General features: G+C 43.2%; 1 protein-coding gene across 2 annotated transcripts in view; it reads right to left on the reverse strand.

The window, feature by feature from the left end:
- CACUL1 (CDK2 associated cullin domain 1) overlaps window positions 1–15,863 on the reverse strand; it is a 52,226-nt gene extending 36,363 nt beyond the window's left edge. Inside the window, exons 1-3 of one of the 2 annotated variants that reach the window (XM_030486581.1) lie at window positions 15,403–15,863; window positions 7,925–8,051; window positions 3,380–3,482 (exon numbers count right to left, since the gene is read on the reverse strand). In XM_030486581.1, coding sequence (XP_030342441.1) covers window positions 3,380–3,482; window positions 7,925–8,051; window positions 15,403–15,700 — 528 coding nt within the window. In that variant the 5' untranslated portion in view covers window positions 15,701–15,863. The remainder of the gene's footprint in view (window positions 1–3,379; window positions 3,483–7,924; window positions 8,052–15,402) is intronic. The other variant, XM_030486582.1, reaches the window with a different exon arrangement.
- Between the last annotated feature and the right edge of the window lie 2,789 nt (window positions 15,864–18,652).

Genomic DNA, 18,652 nt, shown 5'->3' on the forward strand with positions numbered 1-18,652 from the left:
TAGTAAGGAGGGAGCTAGGAATGTCTTGGGATATAGGAGGCCCCATATCAAAGAGCTGATGGCCTGATGACAAGCAATTAATCTCTATTTCTCAGCAGGCAACATTCACTGCTTTTCACCCCATGTCTAATACGCAGAGAATACATTGGCCCACCCATATTTTCATAATGCCTCTGCCACCACTGAAAATTACATTTTTGAAGGTGGAAATCTGTGAAGCAGACCTTCAGGAATGCAGGTGGCAACAAACACCATACATAGGGAGTTTCTGCAATGAATGCCATGCAGAAAGATTAACTCCAGTAAAGCTAGAACCCTGCTAGGGCAAGTCTGACCACTCCCCTGAGATGCTCCCACTTTTACTATTTGGTATCTGACAGTTTTACTGCTTTTGCTGTTGATGAGTGGTTCCTGTAGGACACAGCCTGCTGTGGCATCTTAGTTACATGCTGATATTCTGCCACCCACCTTCCATTAAACTGTTGCACTTCTATTCAAAGAAGTTGCTTGGCTTGTCCAGAATCAGACATCGCATCTGCCTGCCACTTCAGTTTTTATAATCATCTGCTTTCTAACAAAAACCAACACTCCTGCTTGTCCTGGGCTACATTTGCATCTCTGCATGTAAAACAAAATGAAAAATAAAAGTTATCTTGCATCAAGTAACACCTTGCCAATTAAATGGAACTCTGCAATTAAATATTGCTGGCAGGTGGAATGAGTTTGGGTCAGAGAAAGCAAAATACCACACATAGTGCACTAAAAGGATTCACGTATATAGGGGTTTTTTCATTGTTTGCCTGTATGAACCTGAAACTTCTAAGGGACCAGCATTTACAAAGCAATTCGTTGATGTTGCTAGAGTAAAGATCTCTTACTGCATTTTCAATTTAAAACCCAAGTGGCTGAGCATCACCAGAACGTATTAAGATCAAAGAAGTATCAGAATAATAAAATACATTGTAGTCATTTCTTAAGAGTAAATTTCACAACCCATTGCTAAAACAGTTCCTTTATAGGACAATTTTCTAAGCCACAGGAGTTTGACTTCAAGCAGCTCAAAAAGATGGATTTACCATCCAAAACCAAAGTCATGCTCTCGTCAGACAAAACTGATCTTACACACTCAAAGATGGTATCATGTTATATTACAATCCTCTTGCCACCTGCTACAAGGTGTGTCTCACCTACATAAGGAAACTTTTGCACAACAAAGATTGCATTGGACAGTTCTCAATCATTCTTTCAGAGGCTGATGGCCAGAAGGCAGCCTTGTTTTTAGGCATGGAATGGATGGGAACCTAGCTGAGAGTTGATTCCCTCTCATGATTGAGAGACATAACAAAGCATGGCTTTTGTCAAAGTGTATTGATAGAGTATATATGTTTATGTTTATCGTGACTATTTGTCCAAAGAGGCAGGAAAACATGAGGGTGCAGCTGTTCCATGACCTTCTTACTTGGCCACACCGGGGCCAATGCTTTCGGCGTGGACAACAGTGAGATCATGAGAAACTGCACAGCCCCATGAGTAAACAGTTACAGATGTGGCATAAAGCCGGTTGTTCTTCTAAGAGCATAAGAGCAGGACCCTCTTGTGGCTGAATCCAGAGCCTCACTTATGCATGGATGCACCATGTAGGAATTTCCCCAGTTACCTGAGGCTTCTGGCATCGGCTGCAACAGGGCTTCCCAGCTTGAAGTGTGGGCCTGGATGATGATTCGGTGGTATTTGGCCATGTATTTCTTCTCAATCTCTCTCAATGCAGAAATAATTTGATGCATTGCTAATTTTCCTCTGTACTTTACTCTCAATATATAGATCTCCGATTTGCTTCATTGTACTTATTTACTGTATATAGAGAGATATATACCTGGTTCACTTTAGTGTGCTTATTCACTTTAGTGTGCTTGTTTATTAAACTATGCATATGATACAGCTAGCATGTGGTCATTTTGTGGCATATCCTGCCTGCCAGCAGAACAAGGCAGAATCATTTAGTGCATGTATGTGTTAAATCAAACACTAAAAGCAGCTGCCTCAGTCAGCTTTGGAACTTCAGAGGAAACAATCGAGGACTACCACAAAGTAAAGCCATGGGATGTATCAGAAGAACTGGCCAAACCTGTACAGCTGCAATGATTTGTAGTTCTCAGAAGCTGAAGAAAAACGTACAGGTTGCAACAGCTCAGCAGAAGCAAGGGAAGGCTTTGTTTTAAATACCACATCCATCTACTCTAACAATTTTTTACAGAACAGTGAGGTTGTCATTCCACAAGGAATAAAGAAATCGTAGAAGAGAGAAGCAGCAAAGAACCTAGCTCAAGATGACCTACATAATTTATAGTCAAAGACTGCTCCCAAAATTAAATGCAAGGTGGTTATTTTTCTTTATAAGGAAAGCAACAAGGGGAAAAGAGTGAAATGAGAAGTAAATCAGAACAACCACAGTGCTATATATTTTCATGGGAATGCATGTTTAGCCAGAAGTACCTGATGCAGTTAAAAGTAGTGAGACTGTTTCTGACTAACAGAAATTAGTTATCAGTTGTTAGAAGCAGTGAAGGAGCTGCTGCAGTTTAGGGTTCCTTTAAATGTGCATCTCTACTTGATGCACTGCAAGTCAGTACAGAACTCAAACATCAGTTATGGAAGTAACAAGAGGTGTAGGGTAATAAAACAGTGTTGCTGTTACAGCAGTGGCAATTTCAATAATATGTTTGGAGATTCTAGCCTAAAAAGAATTCTCAACAAGGAACACACACGAAAACAAACATGGATGCACAAATAAGATGCAGAGAAGGATAGGGATATACAAACTGCATTAGGACTGCTGTAAACCACTGACATCTAGAGATAGGCAAGAAAAATGCAGAATAAACTGTAGCACAAAACTTTCATATGCAATAACTCCTAATTCAAGCTTCACAATTTGTATCTAATTCACTTCAAATTTTTTCCTTTAGATTTTCCCTTTTGTGCTGCTTGTGATGCACAAGGACCATAAACAGTTTAGACAGATTAACACAGCAATGGCAGACGTCCATGTCATGTGCTCAGATCATGTTTGACTAAAGCATTTACACCCTTGATTATACTGCAGATTTCACATTCTCTAGCCTTTGATTCTCTATGATATATTCATGTTTGGCCACTGCTCTCCTTGTGGTTCAGATCTCTAAGGCTAGTCAGTGCTATGAAATTGGATCTAACAGCTGGTATTCTGTCTGACAGCCAGTTAGTGAATGAAGCAGCCCGCAATTTAGTAAGCTAGTGTAAATCAGTCTTAATGGCAATCCCCTCCATGGGCCACCTCCATGCTGCTTGGATATAATCACAGATCCCAGGAAAGACATAATTAGATTGTGCAGCTTCTTACCTGCAGCTCCTTTGAGACTCTCTCTAAGTGGTTAGTTATCTTTTTTATTAGGTCACTATACATCTGTTCCGAATGCTGCTGGCATACACACTTATACACACAACTGCAGAAACAAATATAGGAACAAACAATGAACTTACAACAGTTTGCAATGAAGGGAAACAGACTTCAAAATATTTTGTTCAAGTCTCAATTTAGAGGATAATAAAGTTAACTGAACAAGTGGTGAACTTTTAAATACAGCCCTAACCTTGGAATGAGCTCCGGAAGACTCTTAAGTCTGACCTGGAGGCCCCAGTGTGTCCACCCCATTCCCCCTCCCCAACCTCACTTTAACTTACAGTGAGTTCTCTTAACAGTGCACTTCAAAACAGCCAGGATAATTCTGTCAACAGCAGACTCCTAATTCTGGCTTTTGTCTCTTCTATGTAAATGAAGTCTCGATTAAAATAAGCAGGTTTAATGATTATATGCATATTCTAGGGTAAAACCCTTCTTAAAAGAAGGGCAACAATGACAAGTAGTCAGTTGCACCAAAAGTGTGCTAGTGGTTTAAAAAGAAATGGCAAAAGTTCTAAAATTACAGACCCAAGCATGTTACTCCATCTTTTGATACTTAAATTCTAAGAAACCCCCACATTTTCATAATAAACAAAGATGCAGAGAAAGAGCAACAGCACTTGAATTCTACATTCCGTGGCTTGGCTGTGTTAACTCTGGTCTTCAGTATCACTTTTGTTTTCTAAGAACATTTTATTGCTGTCACACTTCAATATAACATATCTACAAAATGAGGCTATGTATTGAAAATATATTTACAACAGTTGTAAAACAAATACATATATTGCTTTCAGCAAGAAGTTACATTAAAGTAGTCATCATCATCAGGACTAACACCAACATCACCTATACCAAGCAGCTTCTACTTCTCTCGAGTGCTTTCATTCTTTGAAGCCAGCATTTTAAAGCTAGCTGCCAAAATTCAACAGGCATAAGGAAGACTTGACCTTGGCACGTGATCTTGGGCCAAATCACCTCCCGATGCCTCTGTCCTGCTCCCCTCTCCCTTCATCCCTTTGTATGTTATAGAATGACAGTGAGCAACTTAAATCAGAGGCTGCTCCTTGGGACATGCACAAACAATTTCCAGCAAGGTCCAAATCCCAGACTTGGATTCTGTAGGTTTTGAATAGCGCTAAAAGCCTAAAGCTGCACTACAGCCACACCATGTCTCTGCAGGGGAATAATGACATTCCAATTCTCTACTGAGAAGGACAATGACAAACAAACTGCAAGGATAGGATTAAAACAGCTGTAGACTATAGGCTATTGGAGTTTTCTAATGCAAGTGAGAGATTAGGCACCAACTCCAAGCCTTCAGGAGCCAAGACAGCACTCTCATTCAGTAACTCCCACTCTCAAAGTCTTCTGGAGGAAGGTTTTAACAAGTGAATTATCAGTAACTCTTACAAATGTGTATTTGTTTCCTTTGACAACTTCAAAATGCCTCCAAAATACAGCATTCATCTCTATACAAAGTCTGCTTATTTGGCAAACCATGCTATTTCTTACAAAACAAAAGACACCCCCCGCCTCTCCTACTATTATACATTAAAAATAATTGAGTAGCTGTAGTTTGATGTTATTTAAATAATAAAGTTGACCTGTTTCTTTCACATGAAGTCTACCAACAGCAGATCATAGTATGGAACAAGCAAGTGCAAGACATTTGGATATGATGCAGTAACAGCAAAAATATCAATTTCATTTGGATCAAAGAGAGGAACACTGATAAGAAAAGCCAGACTGATTTTTGTGATTTCTTACAAACCAGCCAGCTAAGTAACAACAGCAAATGGCTATATGTTTGCTCCATAACTAACCAGTATATATATATATATCCACTTCCACAAGTTCACCATACATCTGCTTAGTGTTACATACACTATTGCTATAACCTACTTCTGCAACGCTTTCTATAGTCAAACACCAGTCTTCACATGAATGTGCAGAGTGTGTTTACATTTTATTTGAACACTTCTATTTAGAGGTTCCTTCCCCATTTGAAGATCCTGTTTTCAGTTCCTGATTGTGGGCTGATTCTGTGAATCATCCTTGCCCTGTTATTGCCCAAAAGAAGTCACCAGCTTGTGACATGAGAAGGTAAATATTTAGAGAGGGATGAGATCTGCAAGTTGCCTTGAAGAACAGAGATCTAATTGCATTGTACCTGGGAGGCAGTAACAGTTGCCAGAAGTACAACTTAGCTGTTCACATCTTCCTCACCTCAAAGTTTCCTTCATCTCTCTCTGTCAATATATTTAGCACTTCTAATAGGAAGTGACTATGCACAGGCAGGCTTTGGACTCAAAGATAAAAGCAGTCACTAATCACACTTTGCTGCCTTAGGGATAAACTGATCCATAGTAAATATCTGCATACACACCTTTGAAGTTACCTCCTAGCTTTCACTGCGTGGAGTAGACACCTACAGTTATCACTGATAATGGCAAATATAGGAGTTTGGGTATCTAATAATGTATTTTGAGTCTGCCTTATGGAAACCTTGATTCCTTTAGTCAGCACAAAGACGACCAGAAAGAGCGCTGTATTTTCAGCTCAGTCTCACTGTAAAACAAATATAAGAGAGATGTAGCTGTTTGAACCACTTCAAAACCACCCCATTTTTCAGACTACAAACTAGCCTAAAGAAACAGAGAGGACTGAAACCCTAACTCTGCTACAGACTCTCCATAACACTCCAAGCAAGCATCCTCATTAAATTCAGTAAAAAACAGTTTTCCTTCCCTTCTCAATCTATTTTGTCTAGATTGTCAGTCAAGGAAAGAAACAGTCTAAAAATAATTAGAAACCAAAATAATCAATCTCCTGGTTGGAAGAGGCTGTGTCAGTGTAATTACAACCACAGACATCATTTGTAATAGAAAACTGACACAGTAGCTTTATCAGCAACACTAAACTACAGAAAATCTTTTGTTTTGGTAAAATACATGCAACAGACATCTGTGCATCATTACAATACTGCATCAAGTGTCACCCTGATGTATAAGGCTTATCTAGGAGAAATCTAAAACCCATTATTCCTTCAATAAATAAAACTTCTGACAAGTAAAAAGGTGAGAAGGATGAACTCCAGTTATCTTAAACCATAACCAGTTATAGATCTACTCGAGGTATTAAAACCATTAATTCTGTACACCTGCTCTTTATCAGAGATGACTGTCAAGATGGCTTATTTCTTACTGATAGCTGTTTGCACATTGGGGAAAGGACTTTGATCACTTTACACTAAAGCTGCAAAATGTCTCTCAATTCAAATGATAATCTCAATTATTTATACACATGATGATGTCTGAGTCCTGATAACAGCAGTTCCAAAAGTTTGGAGAGGAAAGAAGTTTATTAAAGATTTTAACTGGAATTAAAAGGAAGACTGAACACCTGCCATTTTTATATCTGGTTCCCTAATCCGAAGTTTCAACCTGGAGAGCCAAAGTGGCTAAGAGCAAGTGGGCAGGAGATGATAGAGCTGAAAGCCTCTTAAAACAGCATCAGTGACTGTTATTTCCCAGACTGTAACACTGGATTAAAGAAAACCAAAGATAGCAATGCTATTAGTTGTGCTGCTGGCAAGGGCCAGTAGTTTTAAGGGCATCTTGGCCAGTAAATGCAGCAGCAGCTACCCAGTTTCCATCCTATTTACCAACACACTGGATACCTGTCACCTACAGAACAAAAATCTCTATTTTAGTCCATCTCTTAAGTAAATGCCAAGTCTCTAAAGCATTTAGCAGTTTGGTTTGAAGCAGTAGTGTGGTTTTGAAGGAAATCTCCTACCATCCCCACTACTTGTGCACTAGCTTAGTCTGCAGGGCAGCTCTAGTGTGTGACTGGATCCCTTTAAAAACAAAGTAAACTGTAGCTCCAGGCCAGGTACAACTCAAACGGTCTCCAGACAGGAATGGAGATATGAAGGACTGAAGCTTGTGTCAGTCCTTCAGACAGCCTCTAACGCACACGCAGCCAGATGGCTGGGCAAGGGGGAAATCAGACCAAAACCACAAATGACAGTTTGTGTAGATGGACCTTGACACTAGTTGCTTCTATTTACCTCTGCACCTTTACTGCACCAAATTGGTTCCTATTAGACATGACAGAGAAGCCTTTTGAAACATGAAGTCAAACCCCTACCATGCCAGTCTCTTCTTCCCCTTTGAGGAAAGGGATGTTGAGACTTTAATACATTTTTTTAATATATTACACGAAGCAACTCTGGTGGAGATTTCTTTAATGTTAATGTTTTCAGCACTTCTACATTTTAATTGTTTAGCATTTATTCCTGTTAACATTGAATGTCAAGATATGCATCTTTTATTCACTCATTCCAACCATTTAAATGATGTTGTGATTCACAAAGCCTTCCAACTTTCCTTCTCGTTAATACAAATATGACATATGCACAGGCTGCAAAATAAACCACTTAATCTTTAGTTAAAGAGCAACAAAGCACTTGAATTTCCTTACCTGTATATTTGTTCATAGGAGATAGGGATGTAGTCACCAGGACTCTGAGTTAGAAGTTGATCTATGGCACTGTCCAACTTTGGCCAATATGTGCTCTTATAATCTTCAATTGTTATAACATTCATTACTACAAGAAAAAGACAAAACTACATTTAGTAACTTTAGCTAAAAGAAGTAAATACTCTGCAATTTCAGATCACACCAGTAAGTTGGTCAAATAAACTGGGAACCATTCACTTCCACTAAGATAACCTCATCTAAAACTGAAGCCCAGACTTGAAGTTGTACATTTTTATTTAGAGAGAATAAAGTAAAATGAGAAAACCTGCCAAATCAGTGCTTGGGTATTTCTTAAGGGCTCAAACAGCAGGGAAAAACAAACTTCTTGGGAGCTCTAACATGACAAATATAATACTATAAAAAAAAAAAAAAAATAGTAGTTAGTTCAAATTAATAAATTCTGCAAGTTTGTAGGAGTCCAGAATCAACAATTCCAAGCACTGGATCCTCACATGCAAGAGAACAAGCTTGGGCCAAGTCTGGTAGTTTTTGGAATACTCCTTCCCAGCAGACATACGAATTTTACAAGTCTCAGGTGGGACAAGCAGTTTCCTTGGCCTAAAATCTGATGCAATTCCCTCTGCCTTCAATCGCAGTTAGGCTCTAGGGCAAATTTTTTGGATCTGTATTACAGTTCCCCCTCTAGCACGCACAATTACACTCCTTTTTCAGATTAGAATCAACACAGTGAAGAATAGGAGGCATTTAAATTAGCGTTCCCCAGCCCTCCCTGATTTTCCTCCTGAGCTTCCCAACTGCACCCTCTTGCCAAGCCACTCCATGTGCCTTCACAGTCAGAGTTTTAACTTCTCTCTTTTTGGGGAGGATTTCTGAACTAACCACACATAGTTCAGTTCCAAATGCAGCCATAGTAGAAGAGTTAACACCTTCCCTTCAGAGACTACTTGCAGGACTACCTTGCTGGCTTGTCACAGCACCATAACTTCACAGCACCCACTCAAAACAGAGCCCTCCATAACTAACAGCACAGGGTATCCTTCATATCAGAACTATCCAGGCCAGGGAATCCGAAGTCATTTCTTCATTGGAACTCCACACATGGGTCTGGGCTGTATGGAACAGAGAATACAGTTCCCATCCCAAACAATCCAGTTTAGACACCACACTGAAAATAAAATGTTTTAACAGATCTGCATTTTAAATACATGTGTAGACATAGAATCACTGCTCAGTTTGAGGACCAAGATTTCTGAGCAGTTGTTTTCCCAAGGGGTTGAAAAGAGCAGAGTGAGTCACTTTTAGCAGCATTATGAAGAACAATTCTAGGGAAATACAGGCAACAGTATCATGAGAAAAAGAATATAAAGGGAACGTAGAATAAAGATAGGCATGAGACAAGGAATTGTATGAATGCTATCCGTAAGAGCAGGTATTACAGATTCCTGTTGTGTCTTCTTAGTGTATTTCATCCAGAAACCTGGCCTAGTGAAGAATGTTAGTGTGGCACTCCTAACCCACTCTTCACGCAGCTAGCCACTGGTTCACTCTTGCTTCATATCTGTTACAGAAACAGCTCTAGTTAACCTAATTGTCTGAGCAGTGAACTGATCACCATTACCAAGTGCCGCAGGACGCTGTCACAACGCTCCAGCCTGTGATCTGAAAGTACAACCCCATTTCCTAACAAGCTGACAAAGGTTACAGGTGTGTGTGTACACAACCACCAGGACATAAGTTAACATGTGCAGCAAGTCAGCTCCACAATGTAAAAGCATCCATGCGGTCAGAACAGCACAGCACCTGCCTGATAGTGAATTCACTCCTCATTCATCCGTTTCACAACAACCTGCTTGAGTTCTTATCTTTTACAGAGCCCAGGCTCCAAGCAGCTTCACATAAAGCCATAGCTTTACTATTCATGCCTAGACTCAGCAGCAAATCTGAAAAGGTGGGTTTCCACCGAAGTGCTCTGTTCCACAGAAAACACTGAAGTCAGCAAACATATTAGGCAAAGTCTTGGTTTAAGATTTCAATGTATAATCACACCCACATCTGGCTTAACATGTGAAATGAGCTCCATTCATTTGAAAGAAAGTAGTCAAGTAAGAATTGAGAACACGGCAAAATAATTTTTAACAAGCTGTTGAGATAGCAATTTGGTTTTTTTACAGCATGGAAAAAGAAAGCAGCAGCAGAAAGGAATGTCTGCCCATCTGAAGTGCTGCACAGGTAAAGAACAAAATGCTTTTACAAACAGCCCCAGGAGACTTGAACAGGAAACACTGATGAGTTCAAAGTAACATTCTAGAAAAGCTTTATTTTTATTCAGAAGACTCTTACAAGCAATATTTCATTTTATTTCCACACTTCAGTTATGAAACTAAGCCAACCATAATATTTATATAGTTAAGCATCCAAGACTACATACTGAACAATCACTATTTGGCTCTGGGTAATCCCAAGGACAAATACAGGCTGGGGGAGACCGTATTGGGAGCAGCCCTGAGGAGAAGTACCTGTGGGTGCTGCTCGATGAGAAGCTCACCATGACCTGTCAGCGCATGCTTGCAGCCCAGAACCCCGCCGTGTGCTGGGCTGCACCCCCAGAGCGTGAGCAGCAGGTCAAGGGAGGGGATTCTCCCCCTCTGCTCTGCTCTGGGGAGACCCCCCCTGCAGTCCTGATCCAGCTCTGGGGCAACAGCACAAGAGGGACGTGGAGCTGCTGGAGCGAGGCCAGAGGAGGCCACGGAGCTGCTGCGAGGGCTGGAGCAGCTCTGCTCTGGAGCCAGGCTGAGAGAGCTGGGCTGGGGCAGCCTGGAGAAGAGAAGGCTCCTGAAGGGGAGACCTTAGAGCAGCTCCAGGGCCTAAAGGGGCTACAGGAAACCTGGAGAGGGGCTTTGGACAAGGGCTGTAGGGACAGGACAAGGGGAATGGCTTTAACCTGCCAGAGGGGAGATTGAAATGAGCTCTTAGGCACGAGTTCTTCCCTGTGAGGGTGCTGAGGCGCTGGCACAGGGTGCCCAGAGAAGCTGTGGCTGCCCCATCCCTGGCAGTGTTCAAGACCAGGTTGGACACAGGGGCTTGGAGCAACCTGCTCTAGGGGAAGGTGTCCGTGCCCATGGCAGGGTTTTGGGACTGGATGAGCTTTAAGGTGCCTTCTAACACAAACCATTCTATTTCTACTCTTCTAATTCAAAGAAAAAAAACAAAACAAAACAGAACTTAAAATTTTAGAAACTTGTCCTTTTTCTCTGGCAGTGCTTACACACACACACACACACACAGACAGAGCAAAAGATGACTTAAAGCAGAACCTCCAATTGCAAACTCTGCAAGAACAACCTCAAGAGCAGGAAGGAAAGGAATCACACGAATCCTTACAAAGCAAAGACAGGCTGCCCTTGTAGAAGCTTGTTTAATTTTCTACTTTTCCATCTTTTTAGGATGTCATTCTTCAATGTTTATCCCCACATTAGGTATTCAAGACTTAATAGGATTTGTCCAATAGCCTCTTTCCAGATCTCAAGGAAAGGGTGATACTAAAGGATGATTTTCATGTCATTGAGATGTATTATGTTTCTGGGAAGTGACACAGACATTTTGTAACAAAGCATGCTAGAATGCATGATTTTATCCAACTACAGCAAGTTTGGGGTGGGGCTGGGAGAGAAATCAGTCTGATCGAATGGAAAGGAACCCAGTGTTTGCCAGGGAATTATAATAGACTTCACAAGTAAAGCTTGAGAAGCAACTGCTGCTTTTCCATACACAGGAAAGTTCAAAAGAAAACTGTTGAAGTCAAATGCGGCAGTGAAACCATTTAAGTGAAAAAGAATATGCATGAGCTTCATATCATAACCTAGATATTTCAGTATCATAGCCATAATGGAAACACAGCCTGCTGCGAGCTACAGAATTCTTTGATATCAACTTCAATCAGAAGAATGGCAAAACCCACTACGATTTTATTAAAAACAAAACCAGAAAGTCCAAGAATAGGTATAGAGCACCCTTGAAATTAATGACAAAAACTTACAAACACACATATGCTGGAACAGCAACAGGCACAGGACATGAAGAATAAGAATAAAACCAAAAATCATCGATACTGTTGGTTTTGTTATTTATAGATGAGAAAGCTGCCTGAAAAGCCACTCAAACCACCTACTACCCTTACATATAAAATACATTTTCCTTTTAAAACTGTAGCTAAAAAGGCAGGGGACAGAATAGGATGGGTAACCCAACCTACTGTCCAGCAAGCAGACATCAGTCTGACAATTACCTGTCACGTACTCTGAAAATAGAACTCAAAGAAAGCCGCTGGGCATCTTCCAGAAGCTTAATTTCACCTCACCAAGTGACACACATGAAGCTTTACTGCTTAACTAGCATTGCACCCACAGCCCTAAAATATTTAGCCAAAGTGTACAAACTCTTCAAGCAGGCATCAGAGACAATCTACAGACTCACAGCTATTGCTGTGGCTCTTCACTTGCCTTTTTCTCAGCCACTGATTGTGATATACCCCCTGCCCAACACCTCCCAGCACACAGGAGCAAGTTCAAGTCTGCTCTGCAGTTGCTTTCAATTCTATTTTTAATACATTGTTCCTCAGTCTGCGTTAGGATTGCTTAGTAAAAGCAATGTTAAAGGTTTTCTTCATCACACAGCGATGAATATGCACATAAACTGCACTGAACCATGTTATGCAACAGGGTAGTCAATAGATTTAATGGATGTGTCAATGCTCGCAGCCACACAGTGCCCATCCTAAACGGGCTGGCAGCAAATACCTTTAGAACCACCCCTGCTTGACAAGGATGAAAAAAAAGGAAGAAAAAAACAAGAAGGAAAACTCTTCATTTTTCACCACAATTGAGTTAAGCTGCAGTCACTACTATGGAAGGGTTTTGCTTAAAGTATTAAAAGTTCTTACTCTTATTTTCTCCCTTACGGCCTTTGAAAAGTATTTTTTATAACACTATGGCATTATAAATCCCTGACTATGACTGTAGCTGACCAAGTGTAATTAAATATTTAGTTACAAGTTTACTATGACATGGAAAATTGTCTTCAGTTGCTTTAACTAGAAGAAAAGCTACTGAACAAACTCTGCATTTTTATCTCTGATTATAGTCCTCAGTCTCCCCAAAATCTTAAGGAAGAAGAATTGGTTTGGGCCCCTTAGAAAGATATTAAAGGGTTTCCACTTAACCTTCTGCCTCCATCACTCTGCCACCTAAATCAGACCAAAAAAGGCCCACCAGATGCTTTAGTCTGCAACTAAGAACATGAACAAAATTAACACACTGCAAGCAATTACATACTGGAACACAGGCATTGCTGGAGGAAAGAATCAGGATGAGGAGACCTAGCTGAATATCAGAGGGGCTCGAACTGACCATAGTATTGTTGGAAATCACACACCACCCCCATTTTCGAAGGTCACCTGTAGGATAACCTAGGACTAAGCCTCTGCATCATGAAGCAAGAAAGGCACAAGTACTTGCTCGTTTAACTGCAAGAAGTTCTTCATGCAGCAGAGAACAGCCAACTTCTCTATGAAGCTCAAGACTGACAATCAGCTTCTCTATGCATGTTCTGCCATTGTTAAGACAAAGCAGGCAGGAGGGGATCCAGAACACGCTTGTCTCCCTTTCCATTGAATATTTACAATAAAAGTGACCTTCCTCCCTTTTTCTATTCATAAAAAACAAACAGGGGAGATTAAGGGATCCCCTGTCAGAGCCAGGATTAGAAGAGTCAGGATGCCCCACTCCTGGCAGTGTTCAAGGCCAGGTTGGACCCAGGGGCTTGGAGCAACCTGCTCTAGTGGAAAGTGTCCCTGCCCGTGGCAGGGGGTTGGAACTGGGTGAGCTTTAAGGTCCTTCCAACACAAACCAGTCTGGGATTCTATGCTGATCCCAACTCAGCATCTGTACTTTCTCAGACCAAACTACTTCACTGGACTTGTTCTGTTCATATACACATATCATCCAAACTATCCACAACACAAAGGTGTAAAGTTCTAATGGACTTAACTCAGAGAGTTTTGTATTTTACAGGAATTTTAATCGTCCTTAAAACAATACTTAACATCAGTAAGACAGATACTGTGTTGGGATATGAATGTTGGAGAAGTGAAAACAAGAACTCAAAACCCACACCCTAAGCAAAATCACACACAGCCGCTTCTCCTCCTGCTCTGACATAAACTGCAGATCAGCTGGAAAGTCACCTTCCCATTTGGTGACGATCCAACTTGAAAACATTCTCATCCTGAAAAAGAAGGAAAAACTAAGACTCTCAATTTCTGGATTGGGAATTCAAGAGCTTAGTTCAGCAAGGCCAAACCATTTCAATTGTCTCAATTGTTTCTGAGCCACCCCAAGGTACCTGGAGCCCTGACAAGGCAGGCAGAGAGCCAGAGAGCTCGTGGAGTCTGGAGCCTCCACTTCAAAGCAGCCAGCCTTGGCAATGTGTCCAGAGCCAGAAAACCCAGGCTACCAGGGAAGCAGGGACCCAGAGGCCTGAACTTTGTGCTTCTGACCAGCAATGAAGCCGAGCTGCCAGATAGAATAGCTGGCACTGGGGAAAGAGAGGTGAAACAAGGTGAAAAGGGAAACAAGGTGTTTCCCATCCAAATTTCATCACAGTAGTTACATGGTTACACTTCCAGGAATACTTTTAACTAATTAAATCCAAGTTTTCCAGCAGCCATTAGAGGAAAGGGCATATTTTGCCCTGAGGGGTGACTTCTGGAAATGAAAGTCAAATTGAAAAGAACAGCAAAAAATCTTCTCCTCCCTCAACCTCGGCTCAGCAAAACAGGGGGAAAAAATGCCATTTCTCTGAAAAGCTGCATGCACAAGATGTTTTGGAACTATTTCTTACGGAGGTAAATTCATCTCCAAGTTGTTCTCACCAGGCCTTTGCAGACATACATCCCCTCCAGGCCAGATCACCCCATCCCGGGGCTCTGCACACATTGCCATCTGCCGTCAGCAACCACAAACAGGTTCCAGACCCACTTTTGGGGGTTTTCAGGTGGAAAGAAAAAGTCTTTAGGAAAACACGGCCCAAACCAAAAGCTTCAGGAAAAGCAACCGTGCCTCGTGAACACCTGCCTGCACTCGCTCTCCCAGTTCTACAGCCAGACCTACCACGTCACCTCGCCATGACAGCAAAGAACTTGGGGTGTGTGCGAGAAAGGTTATTTTCTCCTTTCAAGGCGACTTAACCCGTTCGATTTCGCTTCCAGAAGCCTCTGAGGCCAAAACCCACGCCAGGACCCGCCGCAGGACAGACCCGAGCAGAGCCACATGGCAGAAGCGAGCAGGGGACAGCGGGGCCAAGCGCAGGCCGGGAGCGGGTGAAGCGCCGCGGCACCGCCCGAGGCGAGGCCCCGCCGTGCGACCCAGCGCCCCGGGGCGATGGGCAGGGCGGTCACTCACGGAACTTGGAGGTCGAGGCGTTGATGTTGATGGCAGCGGCGATGGCTCCGGCTCCCCCCTTGCCCGCGGCGCCACCCGGCTCGCAGCCCTGCAGCACGCCGTTGGCCTCGGAGAGCTCGGTCCCGGCCGGGGTCCCGGCGGCGGCCTCGCGTAGGAAGCGGTCACCGAGCGGCGCGGCCGCGGCAGGGCCCAGCAGGTGCCGCCCGTAGCCGCCGGCACCCCAGTTGTTGTGGTTCTGGTCGTCCATCATGGGCTCGCCGCCGCCGCCGCCCTCCTCCTCCATGCTCTCCTCCTCCATGGCGCTGCCGGCGCGGCGGGAGCGGGGCGGGGAAAGGCTGGGATCACCGCCCGCCGCCCATGGGGCCGCGCTCCGCCCGGCGGGGCTCACCGCGGCACGGCTCCGGGCACGGCCCGCGGCCCTCACCACATCCTCCGGCCGCCCTGCGCGACACTTTGCGGCAGCCGGAACACGGCGGGAGGAGAAGGCGGTCCCGTCGCGGGGGATGCTGGGGAGTGTAGTCCGGCTGGGGTGAGCCGCGATTGGCTGGAGCGCGGGAGGAGGTGGGAGGGGATGCATGTACCGGGGACGGGAGTGGGGATGAGACTGGGAATGGGACTAGGAATGGGACGGGGCTGCCCTTCCCAATCCCTCCCAAACCGCATGTTTAAACATCTAAAGGGGGTGCTCCGGCAGCTCCCGCATGCCGGTTCCCTTTGCCGGTGCGGGGACCGCCCCCTGCACTGGCTGCAGGTCCTGGGCTGCATCCCCCTCTAGCGGGAAGCGCTCCGCGGGCTGCGGGCGGGCAAAGAGCCGCTGGCACGGCAAAAACCGCGTTAGAAAACACCCAAACGCGGGTGTGGATGTCACAGCAGCCCTCCTGCTCTTGCTCTGTCATCTCCTGCTGTGAGGGTGCTGAGGCACTGGCACAGGGTGCCCAGAGAAGCTGTGGCTGCCCCATCCCTGGCAGTGTTCAGGGCCAGGTTGAACACAGGGGCTTGGAGCAACCTGCTCTAGTGGAAGGTGTCCCTGCCCGTGGCAGGGGTTGGAACTGGGTGAGCTTTAAGTTGCCTTCCAACACAAACCAGTCTGTGATTCTATGATCTGTAAAGTGCCTGCACAACGCTGCTGTTTTATAGTGCTCCCTTCTGTCAACAGAGGAAAAGCCTGCACAAACAATACATAAAACCTTTAACATTGTCAGTGAACAATGTAACAGTTATGAACAATTCTTTACTATTGTCTAGTTGCCTTCAAGAATACTTACTTTATGTTTTACTTTCATTTGCAACTGGCTATTGCGGTGGAAGAACAGAAATGAGCAGTGGGGGTTTACTGAAATTGCCATTGTGTTGGGTTTTGTGCTTCTTGGCAAACAAAAAAGTGACAATGTAGATAAAAGCAGAGGTGCCGAACCTGCTTTCCAAAACATCTCATAGAAAGCTAGAAGCGTGTCATTTGTTTTCCAAATAGAAGCACCAATTTCTATCTTAGCGTGAGGCAAAGCTGTCCTGTTTTATAAAAGCAGAAGACAGCACTGACCTCACTGCACTGTGGAACGGCTCAGCCTTGAGGTGCTTTGATAAAAGCCAGTGATGGAAAGAATTTGTGCCTATTGTGGTTTTTTTTTTTCTTCGATATTTGAACTAACAATGTTTTCCCAGCTGCAAAGATCACACTGTGAACACTGATGGTCTGTCCAAACTGATACCCAACCCTCTTCATCTTCTCTCTTGGTGAACATCAGGAGAAACCAACAGCTAATCTGGCACACCATGCATAGACCTGAGATCATGGACTCAGCACATTCACACACCTGCTTTGGCTGCCAATTTATTTCTATCTATCTACACCTTAACCATGACTGGAAACAGAACAGAAAGGTCCTTTTTGTTCACTTCTGCTGCACCTCTGCATTGACTGAGTGGGATGTGTAATACAATGCAAATATCCGTAGAGACATATTAGATATTAAACATGGAAAGCCAAAGCGGCAAACCATTTTTAGCTTAAGGAAGTGTTGCAATTTTCTGGTAATCACAAAGAAAGCTAAATGAAGTGTGCATATCTTCACTGCTTCGAGAAAGGCATGTTTGTGTTCTCAACCTGCAGAGCAACTCCCTCGTACCCTCCTACTCAGACACTTCCACTGATCCCAGGAGGGGGTCTCGGGTTCTTCACCAGTATTAAAAAACACTGTGACCTGAGGAGAAATCAGGAACTTACCCTTATCCACATAGCTTTATCTTGGTCTTATTAATTTAGAAAGAGCTTATGTTAACATCTAAGGAAAGGAAGACAAACCCAGCATTTTTCATTCTCTAGGAGTTCTCATTCTCTGATACTCCTGTTGCACACACCTATTCTTGTTACCATCTCTGTAACTTACAGACCAGGTGGAGTTTTGTTTGGGGCTGGTTTTTTTGCCCTCATCTTTAAAGGTTTTCTTTCTAATCCCTTTCACAATGGTCCTTGCACTCTGACTGCACTTGCTGCACTTCCTTGTGGCGGGAATCCAAAAAAGCTTAGGAAATACTTCACTATGGAGTTCTCTACAGAGCCTCCTCTGTTGCCTTGTGCAACAAGCTAGCTCATCTTACAAATCAAACAAGAAGCTCTTTCTTGTCTCCCATAAGGCAAACGACAAGCTGCAACAGTCATCTATGGCTCATGCTATTTAAACACATGACTGCATGCTGATAAAGGCGCTATCAAACGCCTCATCATTAAAGCAGCGCTTGTTTTTGCATGCACTTCAGAGGCTTCCCTGCATCGTTTCCTTTTTTCCTCGTCAGCATGTGAAAATTTGATTCAGGCTTCAAACACCGTCTTAGCAAAATCCCATTTTGCAATACCACAGCTATAATTATTTTCAATATTAGCTGAGAATACCACATACAAATGCAATTCTGACAAGACCTGCGTATCCACACGTCTCCATAAGATCCCTGGAGACTTGAGACTTGTCTTTGCTGTGACCAGCTCATGAGTAAGCTCTAATACTTTCACCAACAAGGTAACATGCAGATGTCACATTTTCATTGTAGACTCCTGGATCCATATTTGATTACCTAGACAAGTATGAGAAGCATTCATTGCTCATTACATCTTCATAATATTTACCCTTTTTTTTGGCTCAGCACTTTTGATAACCAGGTCACAGCCACAAGCTTTACTCCAAATTAAAAGGGAAGATCAAGGTTTTTTAACACAGAAACTGTGAGCCGTCAAAGAAGTATTTTCTACACAGAA

This window comes from Strigops habroptila, chromosome 5 (assembly GCF_004027225.2).
Source record: "Strigops habroptila isolate Jane chromosome 5, bStrHab1.2.pri, whole genome shotgun sequence".
NCBI lineage: Eukaryota > Metazoa > Chordata > Aves > Psittaciformes > Psittacidae > Strigops > Strigops habroptila.